General features: G+C 42.1%; 1 protein-coding gene across 3 annotated transcripts in view; it reads left to right on the forward strand.

Annotated features, from left to right (window-relative positions):
- The window catches only part of TNRC6C (trinucleotide repeat containing adaptor 6C), a 164,402-nt gene that overhangs the window by 96,924 nt on the left and 47,084 nt on the right, over nt 1–20,394 (forward strand). For all 3 annotated transcript variants that reach the window (XM_089534920.1, XM_089534910.1, XM_089534930.1), the window contains 5 exons: nt 8,043–8,252; nt 8,497–8,666; nt 13,915–13,995; nt 14,678–14,735; nt 15,237–15,382. In XM_089534920.1, the coding sequence (XP_089391046.1) occupies nt 8,043–8,252; nt 8,497–8,666; nt 13,915–13,995; nt 14,678–14,735; nt 15,237–15,382 (665 nt within the window). The remainder of the gene's footprint in view (nt 1–8,042; nt 8,253–8,496; nt 8,667–13,914; nt 13,996–14,677; nt 14,736–15,236; nt 15,383–20,394) is intronic.

Here is a 20,394-nt window from a genome sequence, read left to right on the forward strand (position 1 = left end):
GGATAGAAATGGTACCCTTTCTATAAAATGACAAAATAACACACACACACACACATTCAGCCCATGGTTAGTTGAATCGATGGATGAGGAATCTGTGGATACACAGGGCTGATTATACCATAATGTGACCCTGATAAGATGTGTAAATCTCGTGCTTTGTAGCATTGAAATGCTCTTGGTGATTATTGGAATCTGTTTATTTCTGTTAGAAGCTGCAAGAGGTGTATTACAAATAAGCCTATGATACACAATTAATTTTCCAAATTTTCATTACCCACATTTGTAACATATCTGTGGTCTAGTGGAATCATGTGTATGGGAGAAAAGAGGAGAACTGTTTACACCAGGGGTCGGCAACCTCCGGCCCGTGGGCCGGATGCGGCCCGCGGGCGCCGTTCCACCGGCCCCCGGTCCCTCCTGCTGCCGAAATCACCGCTGATTTCGGCCGCACCGGCCGCCATTTTGCCCTTCAAAATGGCGGCACCCATTAGGAGGCCCGATGCAGCCTCCGGAGCCCTGAAACAGGGCTCTAGCAGCCGCACCGGGCCTTCCAATTGGCTCTGCCCACCTCCCTCCTGGCTCCGCCCACCTCCCTCCTGGCTCCGCCCTCCCTCCTCCCTCCTATAAATGGAGGGGCGGGGGGAAGGAGGAGGAGGCAGAGAAGAGAGGAAGGGAGGGAGGGGAGGAGGAGAGAGAGAGAGAGAAAGGGTGGGAGGGAGAGGAAAGAGAGGGAGGAAGGAAGGGAGGGGAGGAGAGAGAGAGAGAAAGGGTGGGAGGGAGGGAGGGAGGGAAGGAGAGAGAGAGAGAGAAAAGGGGTGGGAGGGAGGGGAGAGAAAGGGTGGGAGGGAGAGGAGAGAGAGGGAGAGAAAGGATGGGAGGGAGAGCAGAGGGAGGGAGGGGAGAAGAGAGAGGGTGGGAGGGTGGGAGTGAGAGGGAGGGAGGAAGGGAGAGAAAGAAAGTGGTTTGAGACAGTGGCATGCGTTTTTTGCTGTTTTGTGGCCTTGCCTAGTCGCTTCCATTCTGGCAAATATTGCTATTATTATTGTTGTTGTTATCCTTTGGTATTCTCTTTGCAAAATCCCCCCACATGGACTTGCTTGCTCTTTTCTGGGTTGAGACAGTGGCATGCGTTTTTTGCTGTTTTGTGGCCTTGCCTAGTAGCTTCTTGCAAATATTATTATTATTATGTGGCTCCGCCCCCAGAGGGTGGAAATTCTGCCCCTGACATGTGGCTCCGCCCCCGGATAGTGGAAGCTCCGCCCTGGCATGCAGCTCCGCCCCAGAGGGTGGAAGCTCCACCCCCGTGTGCAGCTCCGCCCCCGGGGGTGGAAGCTCCACCCCCCCGGCTTCGGCCCCCCCAGTTGTCTAAGGGACAGCAACCCGGCCCCCGGCTCAAAAAGGTTGCCTACCCCTGGTTTACACAAACCAGTAATTTTATCTTTATTTCACTAAACAATATGAAAGACACTAAGAGCCATAGAATACCTTCTCTACCCATTAGCAAAGGAAATAACACCATGGAGAGTTCTTGATTTGACATCTCAAGCATTTAGAACATCCAGCTACAGAGAGGAAGCTGGGACACTGAACAGTGAGCCAAGTTGCCTGATATGTTATCTCCCAGGACAACTAAATCTAGAACCTGTTGGCTTTTCTCTCTCTGCACATTTTGAATTTGAATCATCTGCCCATGAACAAACAAACTGAATGATAAGTGTGCTTGAAACCTCATTTGTTTAAAAAGGGTTCTTTGACCTTTGAAAGAAAAAAGAGCATCTGCCCATCTGTGTTTTGGAATATCATTGACTAAGTATTACACAGATTCTAAAATTCTTTTTAAAAGCTTATGGTAGAGAGAACAAATCCTTTAAAAAGTGGTTAATTTCAATGATAATAATTTTGGAGTCTGTGGAAAATATCAACAAATGTACAGAGCTAAAGTATCCTTTCCCCCCTAATGCACATGGTATTGACTCTTTGGTGAAATGTAGCCACACCTGGAATGGACATTTATACCCTGCATAATAATAAGTGAAACTTAGCTGCGTATAGAAAAGTAAAATAAAAACTGAATATTTGGGTTTCCTACGCTATCTGTAGACTGTGCCCCCAAAGGAATTTGTGGGTTCCAAAATATAAAATGATAGCATGAGATCTTTCTTTCTTTCTTTCTTTCTTGTTTTACTTCGACATGGTTCATTACAAAGAAATACCAAGTGTGTTCTCATTTAATTTGTCTGAATTTAAAAGATCCTAATGATATTTACTGACTCTTGTGGTTTTACATTAAGGGAATATTTAAGGCACTAATTTTTAAATCAGCTAATTAAAATTCAGATATCTTATTGGCTGTCTTAGCTCACTTGGGAGTTTTTACATAGTGTAGAAAATCAGTCTAGAATATCAGAACTTTTAAGATGCCATGAATCAATTCCTTGGCAGCCTTCTAATTAGTATGTATGCCTCACTATCATCTTGTCAGCCAGTCAGATATAGGTTTTATTAAGCAAATACTTCGTTGAAGTTTGGGAAATCAAATTAATGTTACAGAATGACTCTTTGTCTGGGTCAACAAAGAATACCTTGATGCACTGGACAGTTCTGATAGATTGTACACACATATGTCATGGAAAATCATGTACAATATCCCTCATTAGTTGCAATTTTTTCACCCTGTTTCTCTAAAGCAGTGCCTGCAAGGAGACCTAGGTATATTAACTTGGGAGCATATGAAACATCAATGATAACTTACTTTTCTGGATTGAAATGTTGTGTCAAAGGGTTTTAAGAAAAGCATGGTTGTTCTTACATCACTTGTACTTTAAGATATTTAGAGTCATTTCAGATATTCAAACATTAGAAATGCCCAACTTATTATTTAAGTATTTTTCTAACTACCGGTAGTCAGTACAGTGATCAAGTCTGGATTTTTTTTTGTCCCTTGCATTTGATTTGATCTCTTGAGAACTTTATAAACTATGGGTGTCTTACCACATGTTACTGTTTTCACATAATTACAATTAATTTGCTAGGGCATGAACTCCCTTGTTGTGAGTAATAATCTACATAATATTATGTGGCTCAGTACACAATGTATTTAACAAAATGACTTATACCTCACAGATTGGAGGTGATTAATCATTATTACTGAATTTAAAGAGAACCCAGGGAAGCTAGTCCCCCTTTTTTACTTAATAAATGAATACGTGTTGTAGTGGAAATTGCAGTGTTCAGGTTGAGGTTAAATATACTGTTACAAAGCCTGGGAGCTCTTTAAATTATGCATTCAAGCTTCCCTTCTAATATTTAATGATACTTAATTTCCTCTATGCCAGTATGTATGTCAATATGTGAATGCAGAATGAAAGCATAGAAGCTCTTCAGCCCATTTTCTCCATAGTAGAGGTTGCCAGTCATTCACTTTGTTGGGTATTACAAATCAGTGTCTGAAATTTAGATTCCTTACCTCTCTGGCTCCTAGCCTTGTGAGTCTCTCTGACAATGTCTATAGTTCCCCCCCCCCCCCCAATACATCTCATTTGGCATGGAATCATGCTGTTCTTCACATAGAGATGCCTGAGTGGAGAAGGGAAACTGGAGATAGAAATGGAAACAATAATACTGTTTCCGAAGATCAAGATGATATAGTGGTTTGAGTGTTGGACTAGGATTCTCAGGCTGAGAGTCTGAATCCCCCTGTTCATCCATGCACTCAGACTAGTGACCCTGGATAAGTTACATTGTTTTTAAGTCTTTAAAAACTACAAAGTTACTCTGAGTAGTTCTCAATGGAACATTATACAGTAGTCTCATTACAGAACTCTTTGAGACTTTAGGAGCACAGTGCTTCATATCAGAAATGGCTCTCCTACAGTATTCTGTTCAATGAGAGGGTGTGCTCTGCATACACATGATTGCATAAATCAGACTTACCCCAGCAGTCTTTCTGCTCTTGTTTATTACACTGAAGTACAATGGCTAGACCTGCATTTAAGACAGGAGATAATAAATACCTTATCATAGCTTTGGGCATTCATAGATTGCACATTATTGCATGTTTTTGAAGAAATATTAGAAATATTTTACTCCAAAGATTCAGCTTTGATGCAAGTAATAACAAAGAAGTACAATGTTTTCTAGATGAGCAAATACATCTCAGATTTAATTTGGATGCTGCACATTATATGCCACAGCATAGACCTTTTGAAACCACAAACAGGCTACTGGCTGTTTGTAATTGTTTCTCATTTCTGAATGGCAGTAATGTACAAAATGTTTTACAACCCTTATTGAATCTTACAATAAGGCTCTGTGGCTGCTCTGTTTTCCAGGCAGAGCAGAGGATTGCATTTGTTCAATCCTTTACAGCTTGTTGGTTAGGTAGGGATTCAAACTCTTTGGGGAAACTCCTTCCAGTATCATATTTCTGTATAAACATTAACGAAACTTTTTCCCTGGACATTCAGTATTAACTTGCCTTTCATTGTGTTTACATCTAATGTTGTTAGGTCTTCCACCAAAATAAAATTAATAACCCCAACACTGTAGCTTTTAACTACTAGGTTGACATCTGAATATTCAGCCTAATTCTAAATGCTAACAGTGATTCTTTTTTAGCATACTAGCATTTTCTTCTGGGGTAGTAGTCAGGCAGTTAGGGGAATGATGCTGTCTGTGACTTAATTACACCAGGACCCTGCATTAGAGCAAGGTACAAGAAAAGAACATGAAGTTCAACCTTGAAGTGCTGCCTCCAATAGTAAAGTTCATTTTAGAACATGTGAGAATTAGACTAAAAAATACAAAGTTCTCAATAAAATGGATTACAGGCTGCTTACAAAGACAGGATAGCTCAAAACAAAATGTCCTGCAGATTAATTCTGTTTCTATTTGAGTGCAGGACTCTAAATACAGAGAGTTTTCTTTCCTGTCTCAAATCTTTTTGACAGTGAAATGTAAGAACCAAGATCCATCTTACAAACAAGAAAGAGAGTGTGAATGGTAGACAGGGCAGGCCGATGTGGACTGAAGTGATTAAATGACTTCTGTCTTGATAGCACCATCTTATGTAGTAAAACTAGCAGTTTCAACCAGCGTTCTTTTGCTGAGTAGGTACTCCTCACCAAACATTGTGAAGATATTAGGACATTATGATCAGTCCAGGACAATGCAAAGCTATGGTTTAGTGTTACATAATTTTGTCCTGCATCTTTTCACACTTTCACAAAACGGTAACTAGACACTTTCATTCCCATTTTCAGTTAACTGTGGTTGAGAATTCTATCTCAGTCCCAAACTCTGCTTATTCTTAATTAATGATTAGAAAACAAGCTAGGCTTGAAAGTTGTGATCTGAAGTTGACTTGTTTCCCTAAACCGTAAACCCACCAATGTTTGTTCCAATTCAGATGTAATGAAAAACCACTTTTAGTTTTTAAAAAATAAAGAATGGCGCGTTACAGACGCGCATAAAGTACACGCGGAGCGCATAGAAAATGGTGGCGCCCTATACACATGGGTGCCACCATGACTGCGTCATGACCGCCCCGCCTCCAAACGGGGCGGCACGGAAGTGACGTAGTGGGGCTGCACAAGGGTGCCTGGGGCGCCCTTTCCGCAGCCCCGGAAGCAGCTTCATTTCGGAGCTCCTTCCAGGATTTGCGTCGCTGGCGCAGCCTCTACATGGCTGCGCCAGTGACGCAAATGAAAAAGGGGCTTTCTCCGCGTCCCCGCCGCCGCCGGGTGTCCTTGGGGCATGAAGCCCCAAGGACACCTCTTTCCAGGCCGTGGGGAAGTGGCCTTTTGCCGCTTCCCCACAGCCTGGAAAGCAGTGGATCGGGGCCTCAGAGGCTGCCGTTGTGGCAACTGAGGCCCCGATACAACGGGGAAAGGGCCAATTACAGGCCACCCCAAACGGGCGGTCTGTAACTCGCCTATGTTACTCTTTAATACTGTTAGGTCACTCTGATCTGATGTTTCATGCTTTAATAAAATTCCTCTTATATATGTGAGGTAATGTGAGAACATTTATATATTTATTATTTCATTTTTAAAAATTTTATACCACACCTTTATGGCCATGAGAATACCAAGATGGCTTGCAACAAGGTTTACACAAGATAAAGCTAAACATCCAATGATAAAAAGTTAAAACACAATTAAACAAGTTGTAATATTGAAAAAGCATTAAGTTTTAAAAATGTACAATCATTGTAAAATATGATAAAGATAAAAGTACAGCATAAACACACCATAAAAAAGATTCTCCACAACCTATTAAATACCTGACTGAATAAAAATGCTAGCAAAAGGGGAGCAGAAGAGGCCAGCGTAGCCTTCTCTGGAGGGGACTTCCACATCCTGGTAAAAACCACTGAGAAGACAAACTTTGTGATGGTGTTAGGACATAAGTCCTAAGTGGCATAGAGCTTTATAGGTCATAACTAGCACTTTGGAATGAATTGACAGCCAGTGAAACTGATCCAACAAGGGAGTTAAATATTCTCTGTAGTGTATGAGAGGCTTCTGACTTCACCATCCAGAAGAATTGGGACATGCTTATTATGTATGTACATGGTACATACTTATTTACTTATTTATTTTGTTTATATTCCACTTTTCTGCCAGGACAGGACCCAGGGCGGTTTCCACAACAACACACTTCTAATGTATGTTGTTGTTGTGTGCCTTCAAGTCATTTCTGACTTATAGTGCCCATAAGGTGAACTTATCATGGGACTTTCTTGGCAGGTTTCTTCAGAGGGGGATTGCCATTGCCATCCTCTGAGGCTTCCAATGTATTTGAAACATACTTATTAGGATATACTTGTTATGTACTTATTAAATTCCAAAGAAAAAGTTCCTTTTTTTAGCTTAATACAGTGGACCCTTGTTCTTGTCAGGGATGATGGGAGTTGTAGCTCTTCACCTCTGGCTTGAACTCACCACCTTGTTACGCACCGGCGCTGACCAGTTTTGGCCAGTGGTTAAAACTTTGCTCTAAAGCAGCAGTGTTACAGAGAATAGGCTGAAGACCCTGACAAACTCTCCAAGCCTTCTCACTCTTGCTTCCACAGAAGTCTTCACACTTCTTCAGGATCCAGCTGGCTCTTGTCTCTTCACCCAAGACACCAGACAACTCAGTAGTCTTATATAAAAGATCTACTTTATTCTACTATATACAGCTCCAATACTCCACTACTACCCACAAAATACATTGGGATTCATAGCACTTATTATAGCCCTTGGAAAACACCACCCACTCTTGTCAGTTTCCACCCAGTGGGCGTGTACAACCATTTTCATTGGTTCTTTTGGTTCATCCCATAATTAATGATTTCAACATTTCACCTTGTCCACTTAACAATTCTCAGGTGTGTTCAATTATCCACTTTGCATTTCTGTCCTTGGCATTTAGGACTTGCTAATTACATTACCTTTTACACCTGTGTGGCTTCTAATTTGCTTTTGCTGAGTCATCCTAACTCTCACATACATGTTTTATTTCTTTCACTGTATATCCCATGTTGCATTTTCCTTAACAGTTCTACACTGGGGTTTCGTTCCAAGATCCCCTGTGGATAGTAAAATCCGTGTATGCTCAAGTCCCATTAAATATAATGACATAGCAAAATGGTGTCCCTTATAAAAAAAAGGAAAATTAAGGTTTGATATTTGAAATTTATACCTTTTTTGAACATTTTCAAACCGTGGATGCTTGAATCCGTGTATAAAAAATCCATGTATAAGAAGGGCCAACTGTGCTTTCAAATTCAGAATGTCTCTGTGACAAAGGGTATATTAACTGTGTTTTATTGGGCCTCAAGGATTCCTGTATCTTCTTTCTGGAAAACCAGCTCAAAGTCTGTTTCATGTGACTCCCTTCTTTTTGCATCACTTCCTTTATGTTTTCAAGTTGTCCATAGCTCTTAACTGTGTGTGTGTTTTTTTTTAAAAAAGTGAGAGTAAGAAAAATGCAGTTTGAAAGATTCATTATATCTTTCTTTCTTCTAACCATGTTTTCTTTTTCACTTCTGATTTCAGCAGGCTGGGGAGAGATGCCTGCTGTCCATGCAAAGCCTGAAGCTTCATGGGGAGAGCCTTCCTCCCCTTCTGCTGCAGTTGATAATGGCACTTCGGCATGGGGGAAGCCCCCCAGCAGTGGTACAGGGTGGGGAGATAGTTCTGCTGAGTCAGCAGGGACATATGGAAGAGTGAGCGCACCAGCTGCTGCCCCAGCACTGTGCAAACCAGGTGAGTGTGTGTTGATTAGGTTAGTGAAGATGAAAGCGACAAGCCTGAGGAACTTGGACACTTCATGTATTCCTTTTATAGCTGAAGCTAAAGACAATCCAGTATCTGGAGCCAATGCTTTCTTTGTCAGTGCAGACACAGCCTTATGTAATAATAAAGAAAAATGAAGGGTTATTAATAATTGGAAATACAGAGGAGGTGAAACGCAGGAAGGTTGACTGATTTTTTTCTCTTTGGCTCGCAGCTTCTAAATCTTCTATGCAAGAAGGCTGGGGCAGTGGTGGAGATGAAGTAAATCTCAGTACAAGTCAGTGGGAAGATGAAGAAGGAGATATGTGGAATAATACTGCTTCGCAAGAGAGCAATTCCTCTTGTAGCTCCTGGGGAAATGCCCCAAAGAAAGGACTTCAAAAGGTATGACTAAAACTCCTGGGTTATGAAAATCAATGTGATAGGGACCCAGATGACTCAGTACTGATTTTAGTAATGCCCTGATTTTAGTAATGCCAAGTTATTTTATAAAAAATGAAAGCCATTATTTCCAAACACCACTGCAGTACAAATGATAAGAAGGTGGAACAGATAGTTATAGTTAGCTGCTGATTATCTGTGCCTGCTGTTGGAAAGGAGGCATAGACTGCAATTCTTTTGTTGTTGTTTTTGGCCCTTCTGTAATACACTGATAGACATGTTCTTCAACCACATGTGCACACACTGGTAGAAACATTAATACTTCTAATTGTATTGCAGTATTTTGGAATCATCCAGAGGGTATATTAATACTCAGAGTTCAGGACATTATGATAGGGTTGTCCAGTTGAATTGTAAACAGTTTTAAAAACATGTCAGTTCCGGGCGGGCTATGGAGTTGAGACTGCCATGGTCGCCTTAGTCGATGATCTCCGTCTGGGCATGGACAGGGGAAGCATGTCCCTGTTAGTGATTTTGGACATCTCAGCGGCTATCGATACCATTGACCATGGTATCCTTCTGGAACGCCTGAGGGAGTTAGGTATCAGGGGCACTGCGCTCCAGTGGTTCCGTTCCTACCTCTTGGGTAGATTCCAGATGGTGCAGCTGGGGGACGTTTGCTCCGATAAGAGGGTGCTTACATCTGGTGTCCCTCAAGGAGCTATTCTGTCCCCCATGCTATTCAACATTTACATGAAACCGGTGGGAGAGATCATCTGGAGTCACGGGGCACGGTGTTATCAGTACGCTGATGACACCCAAATATACTTCTCTGTGTCTCCGACTGATGCAGTGACTAGGGATGGCATCTCTCCTCTAAATGCCTGCTTGGAGTCAGTAATGGGCTGGATGAGGCAAAACAAACTCAGTGTGAATCCAGAGAAAACGGAAGTACTGGTGATAGGTTCATCGGGCCCGGGTAGTGGAATTTGTCCACCTGTCCTGAATGGGGTCACGCTCCCCCGAAGGACTCAGTTTGCAGTCTGGGGGTGCTTCTGGACTCGTCACTCCAATTGACATCTCAACTAGATGCAACGGTCAGAAGCGCTTGTTATCAGCTTCGGCTGATACGCCAGCTGCGACCCTACCTGGATCGAAGGGACCTTGAAACTGTAGTACACACTCTGGTAACCTCTCGATTGGATTTCTGTAATGCGCTCTACATGGGGCAACCCTTGTACCAAACCCGGAAGCTGCAGATAGTGCAAAACATGGCAGCGAGATTGGTCGCTGGTGGTTCCAGGTCAGACCATATAACACCTATTTTGAAAGATCTCCATTGGCTGCCTATTTGCTTCTGGGCACAATACAAGATGTTGGTTATTACCTATAAAGCCCTAAATGGCTTGGGCCCAGGGTACTTGGAGGACCGCCTCTCCCCATATAATCCGCCCCGCACAATCAGGTCTGCAGGGAAAAACTTGCTGGAGGTCCCAACTGCGCGTTATGTGAGGACCTCGCAATGGTCCTTTTCAATCTCAGCCCCGAGAATATGGAATAATCTCCCTGATGAGCTCCGCTCCACCACATCTTTGTTTAAGAAGAATCTCAAGACCTTCTTCTTTTCCCAAGCTTTCCCCCCATGAGATGTGACTTTGGTTTCCCCCCTCTATTTGGTAACGACTCTGGCTATGTTTTTCTGGATTCCCCTACTCAGCTACTCGAGTGTTAGTTTTATATGCTGTTTTATATCTTGTTTTATCTGTTTTATCGATTATTGTAATTTTATCTGGATTTGTACGCCGCTTTGATCTGAATTGGAAAAGCGGGATAGAAATAAACTATTATTATTATTATTGTTATTATTATTAAATAATACTTTAAAAGGAACACATCCAGCCATGAATATCCCTCTCCTTATATCCCACAGTTGTTTGCTGATAGCCTGCCTGAATAGATCGACATTGAATAGTTATTTTTCTTAGTGCCTTAGAACCAAGGGTTGTGCTGTGTTTTAACTATGCACTTGTCATAGTTAGCTGATAATGGCTTTCATGGATGTCACAAAATTCCTGCATGAGGGGATGGGATCTACGATGGTTGCTCTCTGGAGAATTTTGAATCCAGATATTTTGTGTAAACTAAATTTTTACATTAGCAACCTTACTATCAGTGGTAAATCATCCTCTGGAATAAGAGGCTTGGAGCTTTTGACAACGTGGTTGTTAGGTGCCCTCTACCTTGTTGATGGAGCCACCTGTATGTGAGGAGAGCTTTAAACCAGTTTGAAAGACCACTTGACTATAGCTGACTGCATACTTAGCAGTGATGGAACATACAACAGGAACTATTTGATGGACTATGCAGTGACACTGATAATGATAAAGAAATCATTAGTCTCTTCCAGATCCCCAGCAAAATTGTCCACTGTAAAAAAAAGTTTCTTGTGACACTGGTGGAATACCCATTTACAGCACTTGGTGACATATTTGCAAGGCACACAATTAAGTCTCCAGCCAGTATTTTTTTAAAAAAAGGATCTAACTTCTGTATTATATTTTAATGCATGCCAGAATATAGTTAAATATTTTAGGATAAGGCATGGGACCAAACTGAGGTTTTTGCTGTGGGAAAATTAATCTTAAGAATGTTACTAATTGTATGAACTATTATGATCGTTCTTTTGGTAACTATAATCCTTCTGTACGGATCAGAAACAACTGGGAACAAACTGTGCTTAGTAGCTTCTTGGGACTGCCATTTGAGGGCAGTGATTGGCACAGATAGATTCAGCATAAATAACAGAGGCCTGTTACAGACAGCCAAAATAAAGCTGCTTCGAGTCACAGTTGAGGTATGGTGTTTCAATGATGCATGCGTCCTAAGAGTCCAGAAGTCGTACCAAAGCCACGCTCCAGCCCTAAGGACTGGAGCGTGGCTTTGGTGCGGCTTCTGGACTCTTAGGACGCATGCATCATTGAAACACCATACCTCCACTGTGACTCGAAGCAGCATTAGTTTGGCTGTCCGTAACAGGCCAGACATTCTCATTCCTCTCAGTCCCCTGAACACAACCATTTCTACTAAAGGAATGCAGTTTCTGTCCTGTACCCATTCCACACTGAAAGGGATCTAAATGATTTGTGCCATCCAGCAAAGTGGAAGCTTTTACTTTCAGTTTTGCAGTAGTTGGTCACATATTCACAAACTATTTAACCATCATTTGTTATTGTTTATGATTTTGGCTTGTTCATATATCAGAGTTCCTTCTGTTTGTCTGTAATGGAAATTTGAGGCTCATTCAAAAATGGGGTGGTTTTAAAGGGGTGGGGGAGGGAGAGAAGAGAAAGGAAGGGAAGAAATGACTTTGTGGCCCCAAGGCTCACTGAGTTAAGCCACAGTATAGTGTTCTGTTCAAACAAGCCAATATTGAGGGTGTTGGGATATATGAATGCATCATACACTTCATATGTGAATTCCCCCCCTCAAACTTAATACAGCCAGCCCTCAGTATCCGCAGGTTTTGCCGTCCATGGATCCAAGCATCCACAGACGGCAAGTCCATGTGTCCCCAATGCCAGCATGTGTATGCGACCACATCGCCATTAAGTTTTGTTGTCCCCAATGGCAGCGTGTCCCCATGTATGTGTTGCCATGGGACAGTGGGGGCTGTCCCTAATGGTACACATGTCAACCTTAGGGACAACGCAGGCTTGAGCATCTGTGGATTTTGGTATCTGTGGGGCGAGGGGCCAGAACTGATCCCCTGCAGTCTGTTTGTATACAATAGGCTCTAGGGACCACTTCCCACAGAGCATTTTCCGCCGTGGCCCCCAAGTTTTGGAATGATTTGCCAGAAGAGATCCGTCTCATTACCACCTTGGATGCTTTCAAGAAGGCACTGAAGACGGATCTCTTCCAGCGAGCCTACCCACCAAACCTGTTGTAAAATTCTCACCTCTGTCAGTATTGTATGTTTTTTATGGAGAGTCGACCAGCTGTATTGTATTGATAGTAATGTATATTTTTATGTTATCTATTTAATATTGTTGAAATATGTTTTTATTGTTGAAATTTGCTGACTGCTGTCATCTCGTCTCGATCTGCAGGGAGATGTGGGAAATAGAAATAAAATTTTATTACTATTATTATATTATTATTATATTGGCAGGGAATCGGTTCTGCACCCCACCCCCACCCCTGTGCAAATGCCAAAAAAATGTAAACAATTGCACCCAATTAGTCAATGGCGGCGGCATGAATACGCATGGTGGTATATGGCAATCCACAGGTACCCAAAATCACAGATCAAAAGTCCACCAGTACGGGCAGGCCCACTGTATTTATAAGGAATTGTTCATGTGGATTTGCATAGTATGTTTCCCAGCTGTAAATTTATACTTCAGCCCTCATTACTCTACCTAAGAGTATCTCATTGAATTCAGCAAGACTGACTTTTGAGTGAACATACTGAAGGTTAGAGCTTGGAAATTTACTTTTTAAAGTAATTGCTTACAGTTACAGTTCAAATAGCTCTCTCAGAGTAGTTACAATTGGATTCAGATTTCAAGAAAGATTCCACCTGAAAATTAAGAAGCACTTCTTTACTAGAATAACTGTTTGACAGTGGAATAGATTGCTTCAGATGGTGGTGGAGTTTCCATCTTTGAAGGTCTTTAAACAGAGGTTGGATAGGTATCCTTGAGTAATGCTGTAATTGTGAATACCTGCATGGCAGGAGGTTGATAGTCTTGTTGCTCTTGCCAACTTGTAAGATTTTATTACTCTATTTCTATATTATTATAGTTGACTTTTTTTCTTTTAAAAAAGGTAGCCTTACTTCCCTGATTGTCAAAAAAAACTGTAATTATTTTTACTTACCTTAAAAACTACATCTGATTACTACAAAGCTGGCCTGTGGTACAAACTCCATTCTACTCCCATCCACCTTGCCATCACCTCAGAGCCCAAATGGAACACAAGACACAGCATAAATGGTTCTTGAGCTGTTCTCCGTCACCTCCACCACCATTTAATAATGCTGTCCCCATAAGTGTAAAAATAACTTTAAAAGTTAGGTATGGTGTAAACAGAATGAAGTTATTGCTTATTAAGTTACAGCTATATTAGGTAGTTAGACCTTTGTTACTACAGAAAGGCGTTAATGGCATGTAACTAGCTATATGTAACTAGCTACTTACAGCGTCTCTAAGAATGCACTATTAAAAGATTTTCCCATGCTGCTTCTCAGGGCATGAAGACATCTAGTAAGCAAGATGAGGCCTGGATCATGAACCGTCTGATAAAACAGCTCACAGACATGGGCTTCCCAGTGAGTAGCACTGATATTCCAGTATCTCCAGTACAAACATACCTGGTAAAAGACCCTTTTGAACTGTATAGATGGGATGAAAGGGGAGAGGAGATTTGTCTGATGCCTTATAATTTTCCCAAAACAGAACATTTAAACTACTGTCTAGTTCCACTTTCTGTGACCAAGTAGTGTTGGTCCTGAAATCAATCTGCTAAGTTTGCTAAGGATTCCACTATCTCAGACTTAATATTTAACTTCAGCTTGGACTGCAGATTGCCAGGTACTGAAGTTTACCTCTGTGCAATGGAAAATAATACCTGCAGATCGGACTACTGCTAAATTCACAGGACTGGTCTTGGCCTTTTTCTCTGATCCACTATCACCATCTTTTGAACATTAAATGTTGGCAGATGTGAAAGAGCACAGAGACAGTGTCAGAGTACCATGTTAAGACCACTTGGCAAAGAAAGGAGTGGGTTTCAGGTGCTACTAAATGTGGCTCTTCGAAAACCTGCTAACTCTAGTTTAAAAAAATGCTGACTGTATTGGTTTACAATTGTACTATTTGAGTCAGGTGAATGGCTTGAACAAAATAATTTAATTTGTTCATTTGGCTGTAATGGCTAGGTGTGTTTTTCTGTTGTTTTTACAATTGTCTATAGTATTGGTTTTGAAGAAGCCCACTTTCTCATTTTTGCAGAGAGAGCCAGCAGAAGAGGCCTTGAAGAGTAACAGTATGAATCTAGATCAGGCCATGAGTAAGTATTTCTGTAACTGACATAGATATTTTAGAACGTTGATCTGTTACAATAAACTCAGCATCATTTCTCCTTACAGCATTTTATCGATAGGCTGGGTTAGTTGTCAGTTATCTTCCATTAAGAGTTAATGCTTTAAAAGGCAAAACACATTTTAAATGTTGACTCACAAAATGTAATGAAGAGAAATCTTTTAGCACCTTTGAGACTAACTGAAAGAAAGAAGTTGGCAGCTTGACCTTTCGTAGACTTCAGTCTACTTCCTCAGATGCTATGAAAGCTCAAGTTGCCAACTTCTTTCTTTCAGTTAGTCTCAAAGGTGCTACAAGATCTCTACATACTGATTCTACAGACTAACACAGCTATATCTTAAAATATAATAAAGTCAGCAGGAGTGTAGAAACAGCTGTATCAAAAGGGGTGTCATTTTATCTTTATAACTTTATTTTGAAATGTTTCCTTAATTTTCATTTATGTCTTCACGTTGTTTACTATTTGCAGGTGCTCTGCTGGAAAAGAAGGTGGAAATGGACAAGCGTGGAATGGGAGTGGCTGACTACAATGGAATGGTCACCAAACCCCTTGGCTGCCGCCCACCACCAATCTCCAAAGAGTCTTCCATGGACCGCCCCACTTTCCTTGACAAGGTAGGCGCAGCATCCTGCAAATGTAGATTGTAGACTTTGTGGAAAGTGAAAGGGAATACTGAACAATAAAACCTATCAGAAAGCAGTAGGAGCAAAATGCTTTGCCTTTTCGTTATGTTTCCTTGGCTATTTTCCTTGATACTGGTAAAATGTATCAGTTAGCATGGTACAATGGACCTTTCCCTTATGCGGGGGGATCCATTCCGGATCCCGCACAGTTGGGGAATTCCATGTATGCTTGTGTCCCATTGAAAACACTGGGGTGCATGCTCGCGGTGACATGCAGGGCATATGTTTGATTGTCGTGTGGCTTCAGCGTAAGCTTGAAGTTGTGTACAGTGCGCCCACGTATAGCACAGGCACGGTGTATAATGGTTTGATTGTTGGTCTATGGCTCTGTGAGAAGAGGATTTGAATCCCTGTTTCACTGTGGAAGCCCCCTGGGTGACTTTGGACAAATCACACTCCTGGCAGTAGCAAATCTCCTCAGAATAAATCTTGCCAAGAAGACACTATGATAGGATTATAAGTCAGGGTTGACTTGGAAGACACGTAACAACAACTACTTGTAAAATGGAGCATTGTTGCTTCCCTGGAGAGGGAAATGTTCTATTTCATTTCCTTAAGAACTGATGTGCTATAATGTAGATATTTGGCATTGACACTGTATCCCCAGGCACTTGATGTTTTTGGCTGTTCTTTTATGGGGAGCTTTTGGCCCTCCAGATGTTTTCAACTACAACTCCTGACACTCTCTTATCATTTTAACTATCCTTGATAGGACTGGTGGTAGTTGTAAACCAGAGTATCTGGAGGGCAAGAGATTGCCCCCACTTGTTTACAGGAATAGATTTGACCTATTTGTACCCACAAATTGTTAATAATGCACCAGATGATAAGGTTTGTGTAAAATGTAAGGGCTAGTTCCTTCTAAGAACTGGATAAAAAATAGTTCATTCTTGTGTTGGGGTTTAACAGTAAGCCTTTGTGACTCAAAGTACATTAAATTAATATTTGTGTTTTACAATGTCACCATTATTGGTGCAAATTTCCCTTACACTCCAACATGTGATAGAATCAAAGAATCTGGCAGTTAGCTAAAATTCATTTAGTCCATTCCCTTTTAGTAAAGTAGAATTCAGGAAATGCCACCACTGTTTCATCACCTTTTTGTGTTATGTACTCTCATGGTGTACATGGGAATTAGTATGATGTCGTGCTCAGAGTGTTAGATTCTGACTAGAGAGAGACAAATTCCTACTCGACATTATAGTTTGTTGAACCCATCACTAATTTGTGTTGTGTCAAGGAAGCAAAACATCCAGGAGGAATACTTCCTGATCTCAAAAACTCCAGGAAGAATACAACCTGTAAATGATACACAAAATAAAATAATAATCTCTAACCCAGCTCTATTCTGATTTGTTGCTTAGATCAGTCCTTTGATTGGCTTTTGAAAGGCAGTTTTCAAGTGGACAGTTTACAATTTGACCTGAAGTATCACACTTTCAGGAGAATCAGTGTGGTGTAGTGGTTTAAGCATTGGACTACAATTCTGGAGATCAGGGTTCGATTCCCCTCTTGGCTGTGGAAATCCACTGGTGACCTTTGGCAAGTCCACGTCTCAGCCCTGGAAAACCCCATGATATATGTTGTGTAACATCAAAAGTCATTTCTGACTTATGGTTACCCTTAGGCAGGGGTGGGGAACCTACTGTCCTCTAGCTTCTGATGAACTACCATTCCCATCATGCCTCACCACTAGCCATGCTGAAGGAAGTTTTAGCCAAGTTCATGAGGGCTTGGTTGTAGCTCCTCCCCTTATGGTAAAACTACATGTAGTATCACTAGGGTTGCCATAAGTGAGGACCTCCAAACCGGGACAAATGCAGGACAACATTTTCAAATGTAGGACACATTTTATAAAAATGGAGGACACTCAAAAAATTGAGGCTTTTTTAGAAATGTTAATATAAATGCATGTTTCTTAGGCATGATCAAAATGGAGGACATTTTGACATTATTCGTAGACAGATCACGGAAATGTCCTTCCCTTTCTGGCCACCCCCCTCTCCCCATTCCAAACAGCACATTTGAGCATTGAACATGGCTTTAACATTGTCTCTTGCATATTTCAGAGGCTTATTCCACAACCAAACCCTTTGGTCAAGGGACTTTGGTTTTTCTTCATTTTGGCTTGTTTTGTCTGTATTCCTCCCCACTAAATAAAGGAGACATGAAATGGAGTTAATGGGTACAAGTTGTTAAACAAAAAAGTCTTGTGAGACTCTGTAGGCAAGAGGTGCACCATGTTAAGAACTGCATTAAGCACACTTAGGCTGCTGCCACACTGCTTTCACTCTCATCACTCCATCCTATGGAATCCTGGGATTTGTAGTTTGTTGTGGTGCCAAGGCTGGGCTTTGAAATCTCAGGCATAAGAGAGACAAAAGGCTTGGGCTGCATCTACACTGGAGAAATAATCTGGTTTGAGACCACTTTAACTGTCTTGCCTGAATGCTATGGAATTCTGGGAATGGTGGTTTGTTCCAGCACCACAGCAGAATGGCAGTTAACCCCTGGAAAGCTCTCTGACCAAGGTGACCAATGCCCTCACCCCAAAATGTAGGGCACCCAAGCAAAAATATGTAGGACATGGCCAAAAATAAAAGCTAAAAACACCCATGTAATTATAAATCCATGCTTCTTAGCCATGATCCAAATGGAGGACATTTTGAAATTTGACAGAAGAGGACATGTCCTGGAAAAGGAGGAGGATGCCTGGTCACCTTGTCTCTGGTCCAAAACACACTGCAGAAATAAAACAATGCTGGACTGAAATGCCCAGAGTTCCTCACCAAAGCTGCATCCACACTGAGGAAATAATCCAGTTTGAGAGTGACTTAACTGTCCTGGGTTAGTGCTGGGGAATGCTGGGAATTGTAGTACACTGTGGCCCCAGAGCTATCTCTGACAGGGAGTCCCATAACCCTCCAAACGTAGTTGAACTGCAGTGCCCAGAATGCCTCCCCAGGTGCATCCACACTGAGGAAATGGTCCAGTTTGAGACTGCTCAGTGCTGGGGAATCCTGGGAATTGTAGTCTATTGTGGCCTCAGAGCCATCACTGACAGAGAAGTCTCAATGTCTCCCAAACACTCGCATTCCCAGGATTCCCTAGCACTGAGTTAAAGCAGTCTCAAAGTGGGTTATTATTATTCCTGCAGTGTGTGTGAGAGATATAAAAGCTAGGGACTGGATTCATTTGGAGGATCTCTGTGTCCAAAACACACTGCTTGGACTGCCAGGGCTCAGTGCTATGGAATCCTGGGAATGGTAGTTTATTGTGGCACCAGAGCTCTCTGACAGAGAAGGCCAAATGCCTCACAGACCCCAGAATTCCAGAGCATTGAGCTTTGTCAGTTAAAGGGGTCTCAAAGTGCAGAGGGGGGGGGGAGAGAAAAGCCAGGGAGTGTGAATGAGCTCTGAGAGGAGGAGGAGGAGGAGGAGGAGGAGGAGGAGGGAGGGAGCCAAGGGAAGTGGCCAGGACCACCAGAGGAGCCCCTGCTTTTCCTCATCATCGCAGCCTTCTCACTGCTGGCAAGAGGCTCTGCCCCCAGCCAGGCAACGCCTCCATTCAGTCTCCTTTTGTCAAAAGAGCTCTGGTGCCACAAGAAACTACAATTCCCAGAATCCCATAGCACTGAGCCATGGATGTTTAAAGGGGGGGGGGTCAAACTATTTCTGCAGCCTTTGCTACCCCAAAGCCTTCTATTATTTACCAGCAACTTGCAAGGCAAAATCTCTTCCTTCCAAGCCCTTGAAAACCAACCCAAGGGGAGGGCTGATTGCTTCTTTCCCATTGGTCAGCTTCGGGAGAAATTTGCGTATTACAAGGAAAGGTGTTTAGGGCCTCAAAAACGACCCTGTGATAAAGAATTACAACAATACTGAGTGCTATACATTTAAAAGATGAGGCATTTAGACTCCCAGGGAAACAGGAACGATTGATGGCCTTTTTTTCTTTGCTCACTGTAACCTGAAAGTAATGCCTTTTGCAGGGTATATATACCAAGTGAGCTGGCAATAGCTCTGAGTGGCAGATGTCTTGAAGACCTGCTCTCTAGGCTTAAGTCAGGCAGGGAGGCGGGGAGGGTGGCACACAGCCATGGGGAGGGCTGGAGCTGCCTTCAGGGCCTTGCTGGGGGGGGAGGTCCCGGGGGAGGGGCCAAACCGGGGAGGGACCGTGTGGCCCCGCCCCAAACCGGGAAAGTCCCGCCCCCAGGCGGGATATGGCAAGCCTAAGTATCACCATAAAGGGAGGAGCTACAACCAAGCCCACATGAGCAGTGTTGCTAATTTTGGGAATTTCCCCCAGAAATTGGGATTTTTAAAATTTTTCTCCTGCGCGGCTTTACGTATATGCTCAAAGCCGCATATAACGTGGGCGCACTGTAATAATTAAATACAATATACAAATATTTTGCACAGTAATACTCAAGTACAACAGATGATTTAGATGTAGTCCATTTTTAAAAACCCATATCTGGTTTTCTCTTTGAGCCCTGATTTCTTGATGCTTCTTTCTCATTAGTATAGGATCTCATTAGTGTAAGAGAAGTTGCTAAGCAGATGAATTTTAACAAAAATAATTGTGTAGTATTAGGACATGATGGTGCAGGTATATGTTCAGCCAGATATGTTATATGAAAACTTAGCTGTGCCCAGGTATTGGACCTTGACCCATAGTGATTCTTGTCAGTTTTTCCCCTTTTGGAGTTTTTCTCCCACGCCAGAAAAACTAAGTTACCCAAAAAATTATATGAAAAGGTCAAGTGTGCATTGTTACTGAACTTTCCATTCAATGAGATTGCTTCCATTCATATTAATTTCCCATAGTAGATTTCTTTCTGGAAATGGGAAATTTCACTCTTCTGAGAAGTTAAGTTTTCTCACTGTAACAATATTTCTACATTCAACATGCATTTTACAAAGAGATCTTGAATGCCAGTA

This window comes from Sceloporus occidentalis, unplaced genomic scaffold (assembly GCF_023333645.1).
Source record: "Sceloporus occidentalis isolate IW3139 unplaced genomic scaffold, rSceOcc1.0.p SCAF_1, whole genome shotgun sequence".
Classification (NCBI taxonomy): domain Eukaryota; kingdom Metazoa; phylum Chordata; class Lepidosauria; order Squamata; family Phrynosomatidae; genus Sceloporus; species Sceloporus occidentalis.